Here is an 18988-nt window from a genome sequence, read left to right as displayed (position 1 = left end):
TAATATCTTAACATTTGGGGCATTGTAGGCCCTTTGAGAATGTGGTGGACTATCCCTAGTGAAATAAGCTTGTGTCTGTGTACATAATATCTTGCTGGGGTTACCAGGGTGTCCCTGATCCCCGTAGGCAGGTGGTGAACGCTGGCTGTATTATAAAGTGACCCAGTGGACGAAGCCTTCTGTGGAGAGGAGGGAGAGAGAATGCATTTTAGGCAAGAATATAGCATGTGCAAAAAGGCCATGGGGAATGAAATTGTTCTAAAGGCAGAAAATGTGCTGGTTACAGGAAAGGCCTGACTGGAACACAGAAGTGAGTGAGGCAGAAAGGAATTTGAGGGAGGGATGAGGCCTTTAATATGTTTAAGCAAATCTAAGCCATGGACCAATTCAACTCTTCCCCCAAAATTAGAATATTTTAATTTAAACGGAAAGACATTTCCAGTATGTTCAAAGGGGCTTAACTACGTAAGAAAGGAAGGGAATTTTAGAAGGGAATTTTACTATTTGTTGATGTTGAAAATAAAATGACGCTTCACAGTTTTCCCATACAGAGTGTATCGTATTTTAAAGGTAGGGTAGAAATTGCAGTTGATTTTATGGGTCTCTTCAGTAAGTACTATACAGAAACCCATGATTTGGCTGTTGACATCTATGTGTAGTAGGTTAATATGTTCAGACTCATTTGCCAGAGCACAAGTACCAGGGCTTGCTCATCATTCCTACGTCCTCACCTGAAGACAACCCCTAGTTATGACAAGCACACATACCTCCTCACCCACTATGATTTTTAGGGCTTTCTAGCTCTTACCTGTATCGTGATTGATCTATTTCCATGTCTATTCTTTGTTGACAAAGCTGAACATATGTAGTCAAAAGGGAATGAACGAATGTGAGGCAGCATGGGATTAATGGTTCTGGGTAAGTCATAAGATAGGAGCCTGGCAGAAGCAGTAAGTCATTGGTTTAATTTTAGAGATTGTAGTGTACTTTCTCTGGCTTTCTCCTTTCCTGCTTTCTCTCTGAATTTTATTCTGTTTGAGAACTATTTGAAGGAAAGCCCCTCTAGCAAACATTAAGCAGTGAGAAAGAAGGAAATACATAAAAGAACCACATGTCATCCTAAAGATGTTAATGCGAGGGAGGTGGGACATAAAAGACCTTCCAAGCCAAATTTCATGTTTTAACTTTGGGTTAACCAGATAGAAGGAGAGGACAAAATTAGCCATCTTGATACTGATACATGTCTTTATCGTGGAGTAAAACTTTATCACTTTCGTAGGTTGAACAAATTGAAGCAGGGACACCAGGCCGACTCAGGGTGGTAGCTAAGTCCACTGATAGTGACATAACCATCGAAGGAGAGTATAATACGGTAAGGAATGGACCTCGGTCCTACTTAATTAGAAAACAGATAGTGTGCTCACTGGATGTTTGCTGGGTTGCTAGTTCCAAAACCCTTGGTTCTGTTCCTATTCTAAGACACCTTTATTACTTATGATATTATAATTTGTTTTGGTACAGGGATGGATTCAAATATTCTCCACTATAACTTAAATACTGTTTATCAGATGGCTATTAAAAGGTATCAACATTTAAAAATGAGCTAGAATTTCTCTGCTCCATGTTCTTTCATTTTCCCAGCCCACCACTTAAAAAAAATAACTTATTTCAGTCATAGGCTATGCTGTCTTTGTCACTATACTTGGCTAGACTTATTAAGGAATTGTTAACTCCCTTTTTCTTAACAAGAAATGGGTAAGGCTTTTTACTATGTCATGTTTAGAAGATTTAATTTAAATGATTTTGATTTGTTTAAACTCTTGGCATTATTATCTTATAGAATATGTCTTTCCAGGTCTGGAAAATGAATCACATCGCCTTAATGAACAGAAAAAAATATGATTAAATAACTCATGCAAAGCCTTTCTATTAACAGTCACTATATATTAATAATTTTTCAGGTATTGCTGGCAATAGGAAGAGATGCTTGTACAAGGGAAATTGGCTTAGAAAACGTGGGGGTAAAGTTAAATGAACAGTAAGAAAAAATCTTTATTATGTTTTATTAAGTACTATTTCAGTTATTTATAAGATCGATTAATACTGGAGTTTTAGATTTTAAAGTTAGTTTTTATCATCGTTGGAGCGTTCCCTTTTTAAGCTTAGAAGACTCTTCTTTCAGTGCCAATCATGATATTTCCTATTTGTCTTTTTTTTTTTTTCTTTTTAAAATCTAAATGAGAGGTACGCTGGCTTGCATTTTGTTTCTTCAGTGTATATGTGTACAGAAAAAGAGCCAACTTCCCAGTGAATTGCAGGTATATGCTTTGAAAGCTTCATTGAATATGCAGGTCTGAACCATGTTCAAAGCTACCAAGTTTTAGGATCACTAGAGTGGTCGCTACATTTCTAGTGACAGCTACGAGTCTGAAAACTTTGACGTTTTATAAGTTAAAATTTCTTTGGACTATACCACCGCACTGGGTAATTGAGACTCTGTTGTCTGCTTACAGGAGTAGCATGGGGTATTTCCCAGTATCGCCCTTCTTATATCCAAGTAAAAACAAGTGCTCTGAGAGGCTAGCTGCCTTGGAAATTGAAATTACAGGGTGCCCCCTCTACCCCCTTCCAGGAATAACATTTATACAGAAGAGATTTCTTAATCTTAGTGTGAACATTTTTGCTTTATTATTTTCTTTCCCCTTTGGGTTGGAGAGACAAAGGAGTTGGGGAGGTCTGATAAGATTTAGCAGACCAAGTGTTCCACCATTTTAATAACCTACTCGCCTGTTTCCAACTGGGGCCAAGGTTTAGGTTTTGTATAATGTTAACACTTATTCTGCAATTACTGGACTCCGTGGACTACTGTGCTTAATGTTTTATACACATTCTCATTCAGTCCTCACAACCCCTTAAGGTAGATGATGGTATTCTTTTTCTTCTCACCAATTATTCCCATTATCATTATTCCCATTTGATAGGTGGGAAAATGAGGCTTAGAGATGTTAAATAGCCCTCCCAACATCACAGAGGTAATAACTAACAGACCTGGTTATCACACTTTAGAATCCTCATTCATTCTTAACCAGTGTGTTCTACTTTTCCCATCCCAGGGTTTCTTACAGTTTTCTTATTCCTTTGATTTTCAGAATAGCTAGAATCTCTAAGCTTTTGGTTCCTCTGAGTTTTGTTGTTGTTTTGGTAATACATGAGAACATTGCCCTCAGTTAGAGCCACAGTTTGGGGCTTCTTTGGGAGAAAGGGGATTTTGATCTACTTACGGAATAGTGGTAATTGATGATGATTTTAACTGAATGAATTTGCAGGACTGGAAAAATACCTGTCACGGATGAAGAGCAGACCAGCGTGCCTTACATCTATGCCATTGGCGATGTGTTAGAGGGGAAGCTGGAGCTCACCCCAGTGGCAATCCAGGCAGGAAGGTTGCTGGTGCGGAGGCTGTATGGGAGCTCCACTGTCAAGGTGAGTGTTGGGGCTGTCACCACGGACATGCTGTTGTAATGGTACCTCCCGGTGCTCTGTGTAGGGTGGTTGTGAAGTTTTCCAGGTCTTGAATAATTTAATTGTTTTGATGATGGCATCCTAGATGTGCTGTATTAACTCTATTCCAGACAAGACATTGCTAAGACCACTGTACCTTTGTGATTTATTATGGAAATGGTCACTCTTAGAATCACACTAAGAATAAAATGAGCCTGGTTAATCAAGTTTCAGCACTATTATGTTCCATATACTCCTAATAGTTGCACTTTACATCAATTTCATTATTACCAATTTGAGTTGTAATTTTCTAAATCTTTTTATGGCCCCTGTCTAGGCTGCAAAAGGATTCGGGGATCTAGGTAGTAATGTCAATGTGCAGAGCTATGTAAACCAAGATTCAGGCTTTATTCCCCTGTCCTTTCTAAAAGCAGATCTTCTGCTCTTGGAATGTTGACTATGTAAGTGATTTTAAAAGTCACTGCAGGAAATGGAAACTCTTGGTTGTGTCTCATGGGACTAGATGGCAAGAAAAGAATAAATATGCTCTAATTAGTTTTTTAAGACGTTTTAAAGAACAGTTTTAGGTTCACAGCAAAATTTAGAGGAAGGTATAGAGGTTTCCCTTATATCCCCTACCCATTACCAACATTCCTTCCCTAACTATTTTTTTAAAAGGATTCTAGAAATATCGATTGTAAAGAATTTAGTCACTACCCATTTTCCTTGTGCATAAGTCATCATGGGTTGATTTAGTTTGGTTACAGCAACTGAAACTTCAAAGAATACTGCTAGTAGAATTTGTGACAAGCATTTTGAATGTACCTGGGGTTGGTTTGGATTGTAGCATGATAAAATCTTATGTTTTGAGGATAACAGGATTGAGGTTAAAAAGGGTTTTTAATCCAGGGTTGTCTGATCATCCAGGGAATAGTAGTTGGTTCATATCACTGTTTTTTTTTGTGTGTGTGGTACGCGGGCCTCTCACTGCTGCGGCCTCTCCTGCCGCGGAGCACAGGCTCTGGACGCGCAGGCCCAGCGGCCACAGCTCACGGGCCCAGCCGCTCCATGGCACGTGGGATCCTCCCGGACCGGGGCACGAACCCGCGCCCCCCGCATCGGCAGGCGGACCCTCAACCCCTGCGCCACCAGGGAAGCCCCCATATCACTATTTGAAATAAACTTATCTACCTCTTTAACTGTTGGAGTTTTTGAGTAATGGTGAACCAAGAAAGGGAAAATGTGAGGTGCATTTGTTTTTGACCTTGAGTCCTTGTGATTTCCTAAAATGGAAAGAGATATTTTTCATACCAATAATAACCAGAGGGCAAATATACAAAAATTTGGTACTAAATAAATTTAAAATTATTGTAGCACAAAATTCCTTAAAAAAAAAATAGTGACTCCACTTACTTTGGACATATTCTGCTATGTGTGAGAATAGTGCTGTATTCTAGCATCTGCCAGGTAGAGCAAATTCTTAAAGTGCCTTAAGCTTTTATCAGCATCAGAATTTAATGTAAATTGAAATTAAAGGACACTTTTTTTGTTGTTCGTTCTTTTCCCCCCGTTTTTAGTCTAACTAATATGACAAGTGCTTTACCGAACAGGAAAATAAACAGGTGGTGCTAAGTCCCTGAGTTTGAAATCTCACCAGTCTGTCCTTCAAATATAGTATACAAAGCTGAAATGCTAATAGATATCTAGGTTAATTGTATTTGGGGAAATTACACAGTTTTGTTTTTAAAGAATTGCATAATCCTTTTAATTTTGCCCAGTGTGTATTAATAGAACATTCCCACATATCTGAGAATGTCAGAGGATCCACATCTGCCTGCCTTCCTTCCTTTTTTTTTTTTTTTGTTGGCGTTATGCGGGCCTCCCACTGCCGTGGCCTCTCCCGCCGCGGAGCACAGGCTCCGGACGCGCAGGCCCAGCGGCGATGGCTCATGGTCCCAGCCGCTCCGCGGCATGTGGGATCCTCCCGGTCCAGGGCACGGACTCGCATCCCCTGCATCGGCAGGCGGACTCTCCACCACTGCGCCACCAGGGAAGCCCCCTTCCTTCCTTTTAAAGGAGCAGCTCTCTGTTGAAAAATTCAGTTTAACATAAACACCTGCCTAAATTAAATCTGTTATGGGATTTTAAGAGAACCCAAATTGAATCATGGGTGTTTGTGCCTTCCCTCAAAATTGATAGCATATTCATTGCTTCATGAGAGTGTTGGGAGGAAAGGGGACAGAGAGCGGCTATGTTTGACGTGCTTGGCACTGTGCTAATAAGTGCTGTATACACATACCTCATTCCACCTTAGGACAGCTGTGGAAAATGATGACATCTTACAGGAAATTAGGTAATTGTCCAAGGTCACAATGCTTGGAGGTAGCCAAGGCATAAATCCAGTCCACATCTGATTGTAGGTACTGCTGTCTTAACCATGAAAATGTATCGCCTAAGAGATTAAGGAAGATTTGGGAATTATGGATTATAAAGTGTGCTGAGGATAGAGCAGATGTCTCAAGACTTAAAGAATCCACCACCAAGTACAGAGGTGCTTCTCCTAAATAAAATGAAGTGGAAAATATATTGGAAAAATTTAAATGAATCTTTTTTAACAAGATGATTAAAGTCATTTTCAAAGCTGCTAAAAATATTTGCCACTAAATATTTTGTTATTTTGGGAACATACATAAATGAAGGAATGAAAAAAAATGTTTTTATCATTTCAAAAACAGAACAGATCATAAAGCTGAGTCAGCCTGTAGATGATGGACATTCCACTAAGCTCTTTAAAAAGCCAGATGATAAGGCACACGTACCAGCTTTAGAACCCAGTGTGATGGGCACTCCAGCTGTCATCTCCAAGGACCAGTAGTTATCTCTTGGGTCGTTTTAGAATTGCTCTCAAACACTTGAAATACTTTTATTTTCACAAATAGCAAATGTTAGCATCTTTTTTTTGTTTTGTTTTGTTTTGTTTTTTGTGGTACGTGGGCCTCTCACTGCTGTTGCTTCTCCCGTTGCGGAGCACAGGCCCCGCGGCCATGGCTCACAGGCCTAGCCGCTCCGCGGCACGTGGGATCTTCCCGGACCGGGGCACGAACCCGTGTCCCCTGCATCGGCAGGCGGACTCTCAACCACTGTGCCACCAGGGAAGCCCTAGCATCTTTATTATTACTTAAAGTGGTTCTTTGTAAATTAGTTCAGTTTTACAGTAAATGTAAAACTATTTTATGTGGAAACTACAGAGAAACCACGGTACACATATCTGCAACTTGGGGATGGGTTGTGTTCTAGAAGCTTATTACGTTGTTTATTCTGAAAACTGCAAAGTATTTTATCCAAATAAAGTATTAAAAACAAGGATTACATTTCTCAGGCTAGGCCACACTAGTCTATTTAAGCCAATTGGAAACTGAATTTTGAGACCAAGGAGAAAATATGTCTTTTATGTGGATCCAGATTTCCGTCTGATACACCATTTTCTGCCTGAAGAACTTCCTTTAACAGTTGTTTAGTGCATGTCTGCTCAAGGGGAATTCCTTGGCTTTTTTTTCTTTTAAGTTTTTTTTTTTGAAGATATTTTTGCTGAATATAGAATTCTAGATTTACAGTGTTTATTTAAATATTTGCCCATTGTCTTCTGGTTGTATAGATTCTAAAGAGAATATGCCATCATTTTTATCTTTGTTCCTCTTAAGATTTTAATCACTTTTTTAGCATTTTGATCATTGCATGTTTTGGCATTCTGCTGGTGGTGTGTAGAGATTTGGGGTTTATCTGTTCATAGTTTTCATCAAATTTGGAAATTTTTTAGCCATTCAATTTTTCTGCTTTCCCCCTCTTTTTTTCCCCCTCAGCCTCACATTAATGAATGTTGGTTCCCTCAGTGGGTCTCTAATGCTCTGTTCATGTTTTTTCTCCCTGTTTCTGTGCTTTATTTTTTTAGAGAGCCTATTGCAATGTCTTCAAGTCCACTGATCTTTTCTTTTGCACTGTCTTGGGATATAAATCCCATTCTGTGTAGTTTGCACTTCAAGCAGTTTCTTTCACCTCTATGAGTTTTACTTATTTAAAATATATTTTCCTTTTCTCTCCTCAGGAGATTCCTATTTTTCTCTAGTTTCTTGAGTCTACAGAACACATTTATAATAGCTCCTTTTTAAAAAAAAAACCAAAAATATTTATTTATTTAGTCGTTATCTGTGTTGGGTCCCCGCCGCTGTGCGCAGGCTCCCTCTAGTGCAGCGAGCAGGGGCTACTCTTCTTTGCGGTGCGCGGGCGTCTCATTGCGGTGGCTTCTCTTGTTGCGGAGCTCACAGCCTTCAGTAATTACGGGCTTCAGTAATTCGCGCTCAGTAGCTGTGGCTTGCGGACTCTAGAGTGCAGGCTCAGTAGCTGTGGCGCACGGGCTCAGCTGCTCCATGGCATGTGGGATACTCCCGGACCAGGGATCAAACCCGTGTCCCCTGAATTGGCAGGCAGACTCCCAACCACCACGCCACCAGGGAAGTCCTTATAATAGCTCTTTTAATGTCCTCTGCTAATCCCCTTACCTCTTTTGCAATGTCTGTTTCTGTTGATTGATTTTCCTCTTGGTATTAGTTTGTGTGTTCTTGCTCATTTGCATGTCGTGTTACTTTGGATGGATGCAGACTTTGTGCATTTTACACTGTTGGGGGCTGGGTTTTGTTGAATTCCCTTATATAGTGTTGGACTTTGTTCTGGTGGCCCATTATGTTACAGGGGATTAATTTTATCCTCGTGTAGCTTGCTTTTCAGCTTTTTAAAGGTTTGTCAACAGCAGCCTTTCATTTAGGCCCAATTTAGTTCCACTACTCAATTGTTGCCCTTTCGAGGACTCTGCCCCCGTTCCTCTTACTACGAACTCTTTCTCTACTCTGGCCTGTGGGAACAGAAACTGATTCCCATCCTGTAAGAGCTCTGGTCATTTGGGGGCTTGCTGATTTCCAGTGGTTCTTTCCTCACCCTTGAGTGCTTTCCTCTGGCATCCATTTACAGATCAGTCCTCAGCCCAAATCTCAGGAGGCCCTCTCTGCAGATCTTAAGTTCTCCTTGTGCAGCTCCACCCACTTTGGTGTTCTGCCCTGCAGCTTCGGGCCACACTGGCTTCCCTGAACTGGGATCTCTGTCTCCATAACTCAGGAAGACCCTGCACTCTGTTCCCTCTCTTTGCACCAAGCCCTGGAAACTGCTCTGGGCAGGAGACTAGAGCAATCGCTGGTCTCACCTCATTTGTTTCCCTTCTCACAGGGACCACAGTGCTGCACACCCTACCATCAGTGTCTTAAGAAGTATTTCATATTTGTCCCGTTTTTTAGTTGTTTAAAACAGGAAGTAAACCTGGTCCATTATGGCTGTAAGTGGATGTCTGCCTTTACTTTTGAATCGGAATTCCAAGGATTTGTGCTCTTTTTGGAGAAAAAAAGACTATATATGCTATTTCTAGAGGGAGGCACATTTTTAAAATCTCACCCTATGGTGTTAGAGAGGGAGAATTGTATTTTTCATATTTTAAGTGCTTACCTTAAATTTAGGCTTTACCTCTATGTCCAAATGTGACTGGGTAGGTTTTTACCAAATAGCATTGGCAAACATATTTGACACTTACATAATTACATTTTTCACAATTCACATCAGCATATCAAAGGCTCTGAGGAATCTGATAGTTGAGAAACCTGTTTATTTGCTAATTACAGCATTTTACAAACTTGTTTCACTTCAGAACCCTTCCGTCATCTACGCCTATTAAAATGTGCTTTGGAAATACTGTCATAATCATGAACTTTTTTGTTGCTGTGGCCTTCATTACCATTTTAATGGCTGCATAAGATTGCATTGGAAATATGTACTACAGAATCACTTCCTTATTTGCATTTTAAAGCCGCTCCAATATTGCCACTGTTGATGAGAACTGCGGCATTGCTCAGTTAATGCATGTGGCTTTTGCTATATATTAAATTATTATTATAGATTTCTAAAAGTGGTGTTATTGGGCCAAAAATTATTAAATGTTCTTATGGCTCTTGATTTGTATTGCCTGATTGATTTTCCAATAAAGTCTGTTAACTTCTGCCACGAATAATAGGAGACTTTAAGCATTGGGTGCACTGGTGGTGTTTTTGGGTGCTTTATTTAAGGGAGATAAAGGATGTCCTTGTAATATCTGTTGGTAGATGGGTGGAGAGGCCACGCAAATTGTTTATTCATGACTAGTATTAACGGACTTTAAACCGCTGCTGAAATTTTATCATATCAGTTAATGGTTCTCAGCATAGTAGGTTTTTATTAGTCTGTTTCCCTTTCCTAAATTTGAACCTTTTGGAAGTATATGCTCTTTTGAGTTATAATTCCTTCTGTCATAACTCTTTTCCTCCATTTTGAAACAGTGTGACTATGAAAATGTTCCAACGACCGTTTTCACTCCTTTGGAATATGGTGCTTGTGGTCTTTCTGAAGAGAAAGCTGTGGAGAAATTTGGGGAAGAAAATATTGAGGTAAGTTCTACTCTTTACTACTACTTTTCCCCCCAAAATTTAAAATAATTTTCAGCATACAGAGAAATTGAAAGATAGCCCAAAGAATTTCTGTATACCCATTATCCAGATTCATGCATTATTAACATTTTGCCCATTAGTTTTATACTTTGCATGTTCCCTTCCTCTTTCTTTGTGCATCTGTGTGTATTTCTTCTTCCTGAACCATTTGAGAGTAAGTTGAATCCCCTTTACCCCTAAATACTTGAATGTGTATTTCCTATGAACAAGGACATTTTCCTGTATAACCACACAGTGGTTACTATTTTTTAGACAATGTAATGTTGATACAATACTTTTATCTGACCTGCCTTCCATTTATCAGTTTTATCAGTTGACCCAGTAATACTTAGTTCTGCTTTTCAAAACCACTTTTACTGGTTTCTTTTTATTATTTATATGGTTAAAAATACAAGGAAGGAAACTAAAAAGTACCTACATTTCTACTGTCTTATTAACTTTTTTTTTCTACCATTACCCTCTAATTTATACTAACTTTGCCAGTCACCTTTTATCCTGTATATAGTCAAGGAAAATGCACATGAAATAACTACTTTTATATATACAAATAATGCTGCACATAGGGTCTGCTGTTTTAAATCACTTGGGAAAAAAGTTTCCAGTAAAACCTTCTAAAAGACCAGATTTGTGAATCAGAGTAAAATTTGTAATATAAAAGTCTATTCTAAATTTCTTAATCTTTTCTTTATTATATGCTTCAGTAGTAGCATGTAATATCAGTCTATCAGTAACACATTATTTTCATATTTCTTGATGAATTGGTAGATTGGGATTGACATATTACACTAATATGTATTAAATGGATAACTAATAAGAACCTGCTGTATAAAAAAATAAAATAAATAAAATTCAAAAATCAAAAAAAAAATAAATAAAATATTAGCCTAAAGCCAACATGCTTTGGAAGGCAATCCTTCTTCTTCTTATCTTTTTTTTTTTTTAAATAAAATCACAGGTTGCATTCTAAAATTAGGAAAGTTAGTTTTTGGATTGAAAAATAACAAAATGATATAATTTGTTGTTATGTTCATCTTTTCCACTAGGAATGCTAAACATGAGTTGACTGTATTAAATAGGAGCTTTCTACATTTTTTTTTTTTTTTGCGGTACGCGGGCCTCTCACTGTTGTGGCCTCTCCCGTTGTGGAGCACAGGCTCTGGACGCGCAGGCTCAGCGGCCATGGCTCACGGGCCCAGCCGCTCCACGGCATGTGGGATCCTCCCGGACTGGGGCACGAACCCGTGTCCCCTGCATCGGCAGGTGGACTCTTCAACCACTGTGCCACCAGGGAAGCCCAACACTTCTTTTCTGATTGTAAAAAATAATATATTCTCAAAAATATATATATATATATATTCTCATAGGAAATTTGAAAAATTAGGAAAATATAAAAACAAATTTTAATTCATGAAAAGATAACTGCTATTAATACTTTTGCATATGCTAATCTCTAAGTATTTATATGTTATATATATTGTGTGTGTATATAATTTTGTGTAGGTATATACATTTTAGTTTAAGCATGATTAAGTTATGTGCAGTTTTCTGTCGTACTTTGCAGTTAACGTTAGGTCACAAGCCATTTCCCTCTAAAAACACCGCTTTTAAAAATGACTTGTGCAATATTTCCTTTTAGGGGTGCTGTACGGTAATTTGGTAAGCCTTTCTTTTATTAGATTATTTACAGTTTTTCACTGTTATTAATAGAATTGTGAACATCTTTGCTACTCATTGTCTCTTTGATTTTTTGCTGAGGATAGATTGCTATCAGAAGGTATTTACATTTTAAGGTTCTTAATGTATATATTCTGTGTTTCTTCACAGATAGTCTTTGGAATTCGTTTTATTAGAATTTGGATTTTTTATTATAAAAACAATGCATTTGAGTTGAAATCTTGAAAACGGCAAGGGAAATAGTAAACAGTTACTCATAGGCTTATGTTTACAACGCAGCAGTTGTTAGCCTTTGAGGATAATTGCTTTAACCAATTTTTTCTCGGTGTAATGGTTGCAGTACTATGATACTACACGTTCAATATTGTAACACACATTTTAAAAAATCACATTTTACAAGATAAAAGAATGTTATATAATGTTTACATAATCAGTATGTTTTTAAAGGGTCCTACCAACCATATATGTTTTGAATTGAGGCTAGCAGTTGGAGGAGAAAAAAATCCCTTTAGTCATCCAAGACTTAAGTTTATGAAATATCAGTAAGGATGTCTGTTTGTCCTTCTATGTACCATCTTCCCTCCCTCCTTCCTTCTCTCCTTCAATACTTTTGGTGAATAATTTCAGAGGAGAAAATTTTTGGAAATATTAAGTCAGAGAACTAGATAATTGCTATAATTGTTCCTGGCACCTTACTTGTTTCTTGCCCAAAGTTGTCATTCCTGTAAGGTAGCTAGATGGTGTTTTTTTGTTTTGTTTTTTTTCTAATGCAAGACAGCAAGTAATCACATGGCTTCTTTCTCTCATTTGTTTGCTCTTGTTACATAAGGTCTATTCGTTGGAGGTTGAAATGTAATTAAGGGATGAGCTTATAGCAAAAGGGCTTGTCACCTGTGAGTTTAAAGTTGTTTACCTTCTGACCAGGTTCCTATGTATCCATGAATTTTAGTGTTTAATGAAAGTCTAATTATTAAACATTAAAGAGCCTCCACCGTCTTCACACCACAACTAATGTTTGACAGACATCCTTCTTAAGATGATGGGTCTAAATTGTGCTTCCCTCTTCTTAGGTTTACCATAGTCACTTTTGGCCATTGGAATGGACGATTCCATCAAGAGATAACAACAAATGTTATGCAAAAATAGTCTGCAATATCAAAGACAGTGTAAGTGCTAATCTTATTTACGCCTTTCTACTAATTTTTCACATGGTACATACATTGCATTCCTTTAGCGTTCAACCTGTAGGTTTCCTGTTGGGATGTTATCCCAGGGCGAGGCCCATGATGACACTGCTTGACTCACGTCTGCAGTGGATGTAGTGGGCAGGCAGTCAGAACTTTCTGGAGGAAGGAACCAGAGGGACAACTTGAGAACTGCTTGTGTTTATTAGAGGGGACCAATGAAGCTGTCAACTGTCTACAAATAATGACAAAACAAAAAGAATAGTAATAACCCAAGTTTGTATCCTATCTGTCACCATTCAAAGCTATTACATAATTATTGACTATATTCCCCACATTGTACATTTCATACCGGTGACTGATTTATTTTGTAACTGGAAGTTTGTACCTCCTGATATCCCTTCACCTATGTGGATTGAATCTTTATGAGAATTGGTATTTTTAACTTAACTGAGATCTTACTTTTAAAAAAAGTGTCCCCAGTAAAACTATAAACAATGCTAAAGAATCCATGTGTTAAAAGGCTAATAAACTCATTTTCTTATCTTGGGATTTGAGTATAATTAACTGATATATCCTGTTTAGAAACTACCACTGTACACAGTAGCACAGTTGCAGATTGCTTTTTGCAGAACCCAAGGTTCTAGGAAAACCTGGATCCTCTACAAAAAAGGTCATCATAGATGCATTTAAAAAATGGACATACTATGATAACCTCTAACAAGCTATACAGAGTAGAAATAGAGTACAATTTCATGTAGAGTTTTATCTTTTTAGACATAAGTTTTAATAAAGTCATTTGTTTGAGTATACATTAGATACCATGCTACTGTAAAAGAGAAAGGAGAAAAGGAGAAAATGTCAGACGTTCTCATTGGCAGCCTTATATCTAGCAAGAGATACTTCATTTGCACAAGGCAATCAATGAAACCTCAAAAGTTTCACACTGAGCAAGTCTTTAATTTTAACTGTATCCAGTTGTTTTGTCCTTTTTTTTTTTGAACTGCCGTGTCATTTGTTCAAAACGAATTTTTTTTTTTTTTTTGGCGGTATGTGGGCCTCTCACTGTTGTGGCCTCTCCCGTTGCGGAGCACAGGCTCCGGACGCGCAGGCTCAGCGGCCATGGCTCACGGGCCCAGCCGCTCCGCGGCATGTGGGATCTTCCTGGACCGGGGCACGAACCCGTGTCCCCTGCATCGGCAAGCGGACTCTCAACCACTGCGCCACCAGGGAAGCCTGGCATTTTTTATATAATATGAAAAATAATTTTCATTACTGGTAAACTCACCTTAATTAAAATGACTGAGGCGATAAATAGGATGACACTTGTCAATTATTTTCATTAAAAAAGATAGTATTAGAAGAGACGAATACTTGGCATTGCTCTTTTGTCATGAGCCGTCTCATACAAAAGCTTGCTTCTGGAACTTGACCATCCTTGGGGCTTGCTTTATTCATTTTGAGTCAGTCACTTCACAGCGTCTAGATGTGCTTGGTTTTAGATAATACTTGCTTACCAGGCTTTTGTGCTTTTTGTGTGCTACTCTTTTTTTACACGAAATACTTAAAATTTACAGAAAGGGTTGGGAGAACGTACCTACCATCCAGACTCAAATGAATATTAACATTTTGGTGTATTTGCTTCAGAGCTTTTCTCTTATCAGAGATAAACCATCACAGAGGCAGTTTATAATAGCCTATATGTAATTGAACACTTGAAATGTGCCAGAGACTACTTAATGGTCCACATGTACGAACTTATTTAATCCTTACATAACCCTGTGAGGTATGTGCTATTGTTATCCCCATTCATAGATGAGGAAACTGAAGCGTGGAAGTTAAATAGTTGTGCCAGGGTACTTACTAGTTAATGGCAGAGCTGGAATTCAGTCCCAGGCAACGTAGACTCTGTGCTGTTAACCACTAGCTGCTGCCGGTGCTGTCTTTCGTATTCTTTCTTGATCCTCTACCCCTCATTCCTTCCCTGCTCCAGAGGCAGCACTGTCCTCAAGTTGGACTCTCTCACCTGTTCACATTTGTATACGTTTGCTGCCTGTTACTTACCATAAATGTCATACAGTGTGGTTTAAAGAAGAGTGGTATCCTCAGCTAAATAGAAGCCTGCACTTTTTTTTTTTTTGAATCTCAGTTTGAGATTTATCCATATTATTACATGTAAATCTAGCATATTTTAAGAGCCTAGTATATTTTGTGTTTTATTTATCCATATACACAACCCCTGACTGTCGGGATGAATAATGTAAGAGTCTAACATGGAATGTATCACATACAGAATGCCTTTCCTGATTGTTTCCAGGGAGCATTGCACCTTAGGTCAGGCTCTGCACCTCACCACCTGAGCTACCTGGTCTGTTGTGAGGGTGCTGGACTGGATGCACTACCCCCGAGCTGGCTCGGAACGTCTGTGCAGTAGAACGCAACAGGCTTCCCCGCTCTTGGCAGAGGTAGCCTGAGTGTGGGATTTAGAATTTATCCAAAATAATTCCCACACAGGTATTTCAGAGTTGCCAAATATTTTTTTTTCTTGCTTTCACTCATAGAGATTGACAAATATCATATGATATTGCTTTATGTGGAAGCTAAAAAAAGGGTACAAATGAACTTATTTACAGAACAGAAATAGAGTCACAGATGTAGAAAACAAACTTGTGGTTCAGGGGGTAAGGGGGGGGATAAAGTGGGAGATGGGGATTGACATATACACGCTACTATATGTAAAATAGATAACTAATAAGGACCTACTTTATAGCACAGAGAACTCCACTCAGTACTCTCTAATGGCCTATATGGGAAAAGAATCTAGAAAAGTACATATATGTATATGCATAACTGATTCACTTTGCTGTACACTTGAAACTAATATAACGTTGTAAACTACTATACTCCAATAAGAAATTTTTTAAAAAGTGTTTTCACATTGGAAGGATCTTAAGTCTGTGCTATCTACCCGCAAAACTTTAGTGTAAATGATTTTTTAATTTGAGTGGTTGCCCTTCAATGTTTCAGCTACCACAGGTCGTTTATCTGGAGCTTTGAGACAATCAGATAGAGGAGATGAGGGCACAATGGAACGGCCCTTTGAACACATTTTCCAGAACATTTTGGTGCTTATGGGTTGCACACATTTTTGCTTTTCATTTGTCTCTTCATCATCATCCATGGCCAATTCCTGTCTTTCCCTTCTTGCTTGATGTGACCACACGTGCTGTACTGGCCCACGTTGGAGTATCTGCAGCCTAGACAGCTTTTAGCAGCAAGCATTAGTATAAGCCTTGGCCATTTCTGAATGGGGGTTTTAGATTAGACTGGGGAAATATTCCAGTCTGTTAAGGGGGGAAAAGCCGCATAATTTTATTACTTTTTTGTACCTTAGGAGCGTGTTGTGGGCTTCCACGTACTGGGTCCAAATGCTGGAGAAGTTACCCAGGGCTTCGCAGCAGCTCTCAAGTGCGGGCTGACCAAAGACCAGCTGGACGGCACCATCGGAATCCACCCCGTCTGCGCAGAGGTGGGTCACTACGTTTTAAAGGCTCTGTTTCAAAGTGACAGCGTCACCTGGCTTACAGGGGGCAGATCTAGGACTCTGCAGCTAGTGTTCTTTCTGCTGTACTCGAGCTACTTTTACCTCCTTAGAGCTTATTAGTGGTGGAGAATATCTCAAAAGAAAGTCTTGTCTCTAGAAATGATTTTTTCTCTTTCATATGTTTCTCATTCCTGGTAACCAGATAGTACTGTCATGCTATTAAATGGTAAAAATGATGAGAGTGCTTTATAGAGATGTGCCTCAAATCTTTTATTTATCATGTGTCCTAAATTATTTTCCTGGCAGTCAGCTAATAATGCTGTTCGTACCCAGAAAGAGCATCAATCCTAGTTATCCCTGAGCTACCTGGAGGCTAAATGATGTCTAGCTTGTGAGCTTTTGACATTAAAGAATGAGAATGAAAGTGAGGCTTGTAAAAGATCAAGCAAATGGCAGTAGAACTGGAAATTGACCAGTGTGGGCCTCTGGGTGTCAGTGTTTCTTCATGCCTGTCAGTGCTCATTCCAAGAGTCGAATATTGTGATACCACTAAGTAGGGCCTGGAAACCAAAAAAAGTGTCTACGCTGGAGAACTTGGAGGTGGGGAGAGGTTATTTCATAAAGAGGCTTAGGTATAGAACTGAGAACTGCAGCCTGGAAAAATGTTCTCATTTCCTTTTTCTTTGCCTTTTCCCTGAGTAGGGATAGTGTCTTCCTCTGTATTAATAAGCACCTGCTTAGTGGCATTATTCACAGAAAACTTTGTGTGTATGTGTTGTTTTGTTCTGTGTGGGTTTTTTTTCTTCTTTTTTTGAAAACTTGTTCTTGTGAAGTAAAACTAAATTTCAAACATTATAAATAAAAATTGAAAAGAGAATAGATTTTAAAAGCTCTTAAAGAACAGGCAGTATGTCTTTTTTGTGTGTGTGTGGTACACGGGCCTCTCGCTGTTGTGGCCTCTCCCATTGCGGAGCACAGGCTCCGGACGCGCAGGCTCAGCGGCCATGGCTCACTGGCCCAGCCGCTCCGCGGCATGTGGGACCTTCCCGGACTGGGGCATGAACCTGTGTCCCCTGCATCGGCAGGCGGACTGTCAACCACTGCGCCACCAGGGAAGCCCAGTATGTCTTTTATTCAGTGTAATGACTGAGACTGTCTAGGGAAGGAGCCAATTAACTTAATTTTTTTTTTTCAAGAACACTTAGTGTGTTAGTTTCCTGGGGCTGATGTAACAAACCACCACAGACTGGGCGTTTGAAGACAATGGAAATCTATTCTCTCAGAGTTTTGGAGGCTAGACTCTGAAATCAGGGTGTCAGCAGGGCTGTGCTCCCTCCAAAGGCTCTAGAGAGGATGGCTTCTTTGCCGCTTCAGCTTCTGGGGTTGCAGGTCTTGACATTTCTCAGCTTGTAGACACATCACTCCAGTCTCTGCCTCCGCTTTTCATGTGATCTTATCTCCTGTGTATCTGAGCCAAATTTCCCTCCTATTGTAAGGATAATTAGTCATTGGATTAGGGCCCACGCTGATCCAGCATGATTTCATTTTAACTTGGTTACATCTGCAAAGACCTTGTTTCCAAATAAGGTCATGTGCACATTACCAGGGCTTAGGACTTGAACATCTTTCTGGGAGACTTAATTCAACCCACGACAGTGAGTATATTTAAAAGTCTAAGATACTTTAAAATAAGAACAGTCATCTCCGACAGGGATAAAGACGTAACTTCCCTACTTGGTTCTGCGAGAGTCTAACTTTTTAATCTGAATTTGGTTCTCAGTGGGCTGGTTGAAAAGGCTGACGTGTGCTTGCCTCCTGCCGCCTCACTTGGTTGTGTTGTATCGTGTCGTGTCGTGTTGTGTGGTGACCCAGCAGCAGTGAGAGCGCGGCAGCATCTTGGCAGGATGACTGCCAGCTGGGCAGAGAGGTGCAGTGAAGAGGCAGATGTCCTCCTGAAGCCCGGGCCCGCAGGGAGGTCAGCCAAAGGCCTGCTCCCGTCGTACACCTGGCACCATGGGAACCCTTTTTAAGTCTTGATGTTTGCCACTGTGCCTCTCCATCTGTTGCTCCTCTTATGACGTTGAAGCTCAGAGGTGAATGTTCTCCTCTGATGGGGCTTTTTTTCTGTTTCTTTTTTCCAAGCTGGCGGCTGATTAACGAGATTAAAACCCTGGATACTATTTTCTCACCCTCTGAGCGCACCTGTTGTGCAGCCATGTGCCTAGCACTGTGCTGGGCACTGGGGAGCAGCAAGGATTTAGGATGTGAGTCGGAGCAGGGAGGCAGGTGAGGGAAGTGCCAGTTACAGTCCAGTGTGGCGAGCCCTAGGGTCAGGGCACACCAAATACGAGAGCTCTGTGGAAGAGCTCATGGCCTTTCAGGTCCCTGAGCGCTGCTGTAGCTTGAAGAGCTCAGAGGAGGGTAAGAAAAAGGATAAAATTAGTCTGGAGAAGTAGGTAGGAAGGTCATGGCCTCATAAACCAAGGCGGGACATTTTGACTTTATCC

General features: G+C 39.7%; 1 protein-coding gene across 3 annotated transcripts in view; it reads left to right on the top strand.

Annotated features, from left to right (window-relative positions):
- Positions 1 to 18988, top strand: part of TXNRD1 (thioredoxin reductase 1) — a 95074-nt gene that overhangs the window by 66984 nt on the left and 9102 nt on the right. For all 3 annotated transcript variants that reach the window (XM_024732184.1, XM_024732182.1, XM_024732183.1), the window contains exons 8-13: positions 1280 to 1372; positions 1962 to 2038; positions 3327 to 3483; positions 9912 to 10019; positions 12824 to 12919; positions 16332 to 16466. In XM_024732184.1, coding sequence (XP_024587952.1) covers positions 1280 to 1372; positions 1962 to 2038; positions 3327 to 3483; positions 9912 to 10019; positions 12824 to 12919; positions 16332 to 16466 — 666 coding nt within the window. The remainder of the gene's footprint in view (positions 1 to 1279; positions 1373 to 1961; positions 2039 to 3326; positions 3484 to 9911; positions 10020 to 12823; positions 12920 to 16331; positions 16467 to 18988) is intronic.

Source organism: Neophocaena asiaeorientalis, unplaced genomic scaffold (assembly GCF_003031525.2).
Source record: "Neophocaena asiaeorientalis asiaeorientalis breed wild unplaced genomic scaffold, Neophocaena_asiaeorientalis_V1.1 scaffold418, whole genome shotgun sequence".
In the NCBI taxonomy this organism is placed as follows: domain Eukaryota; kingdom Metazoa; phylum Chordata; class Mammalia; order Artiodactyla; family Phocoenidae; genus Neophocaena; species Neophocaena asiaeorientalis.
The sequence above is the reverse complement of the archived record's forward strand: the minus strand, read 5'-3'. Positions and strand labels throughout refer to the sequence as shown.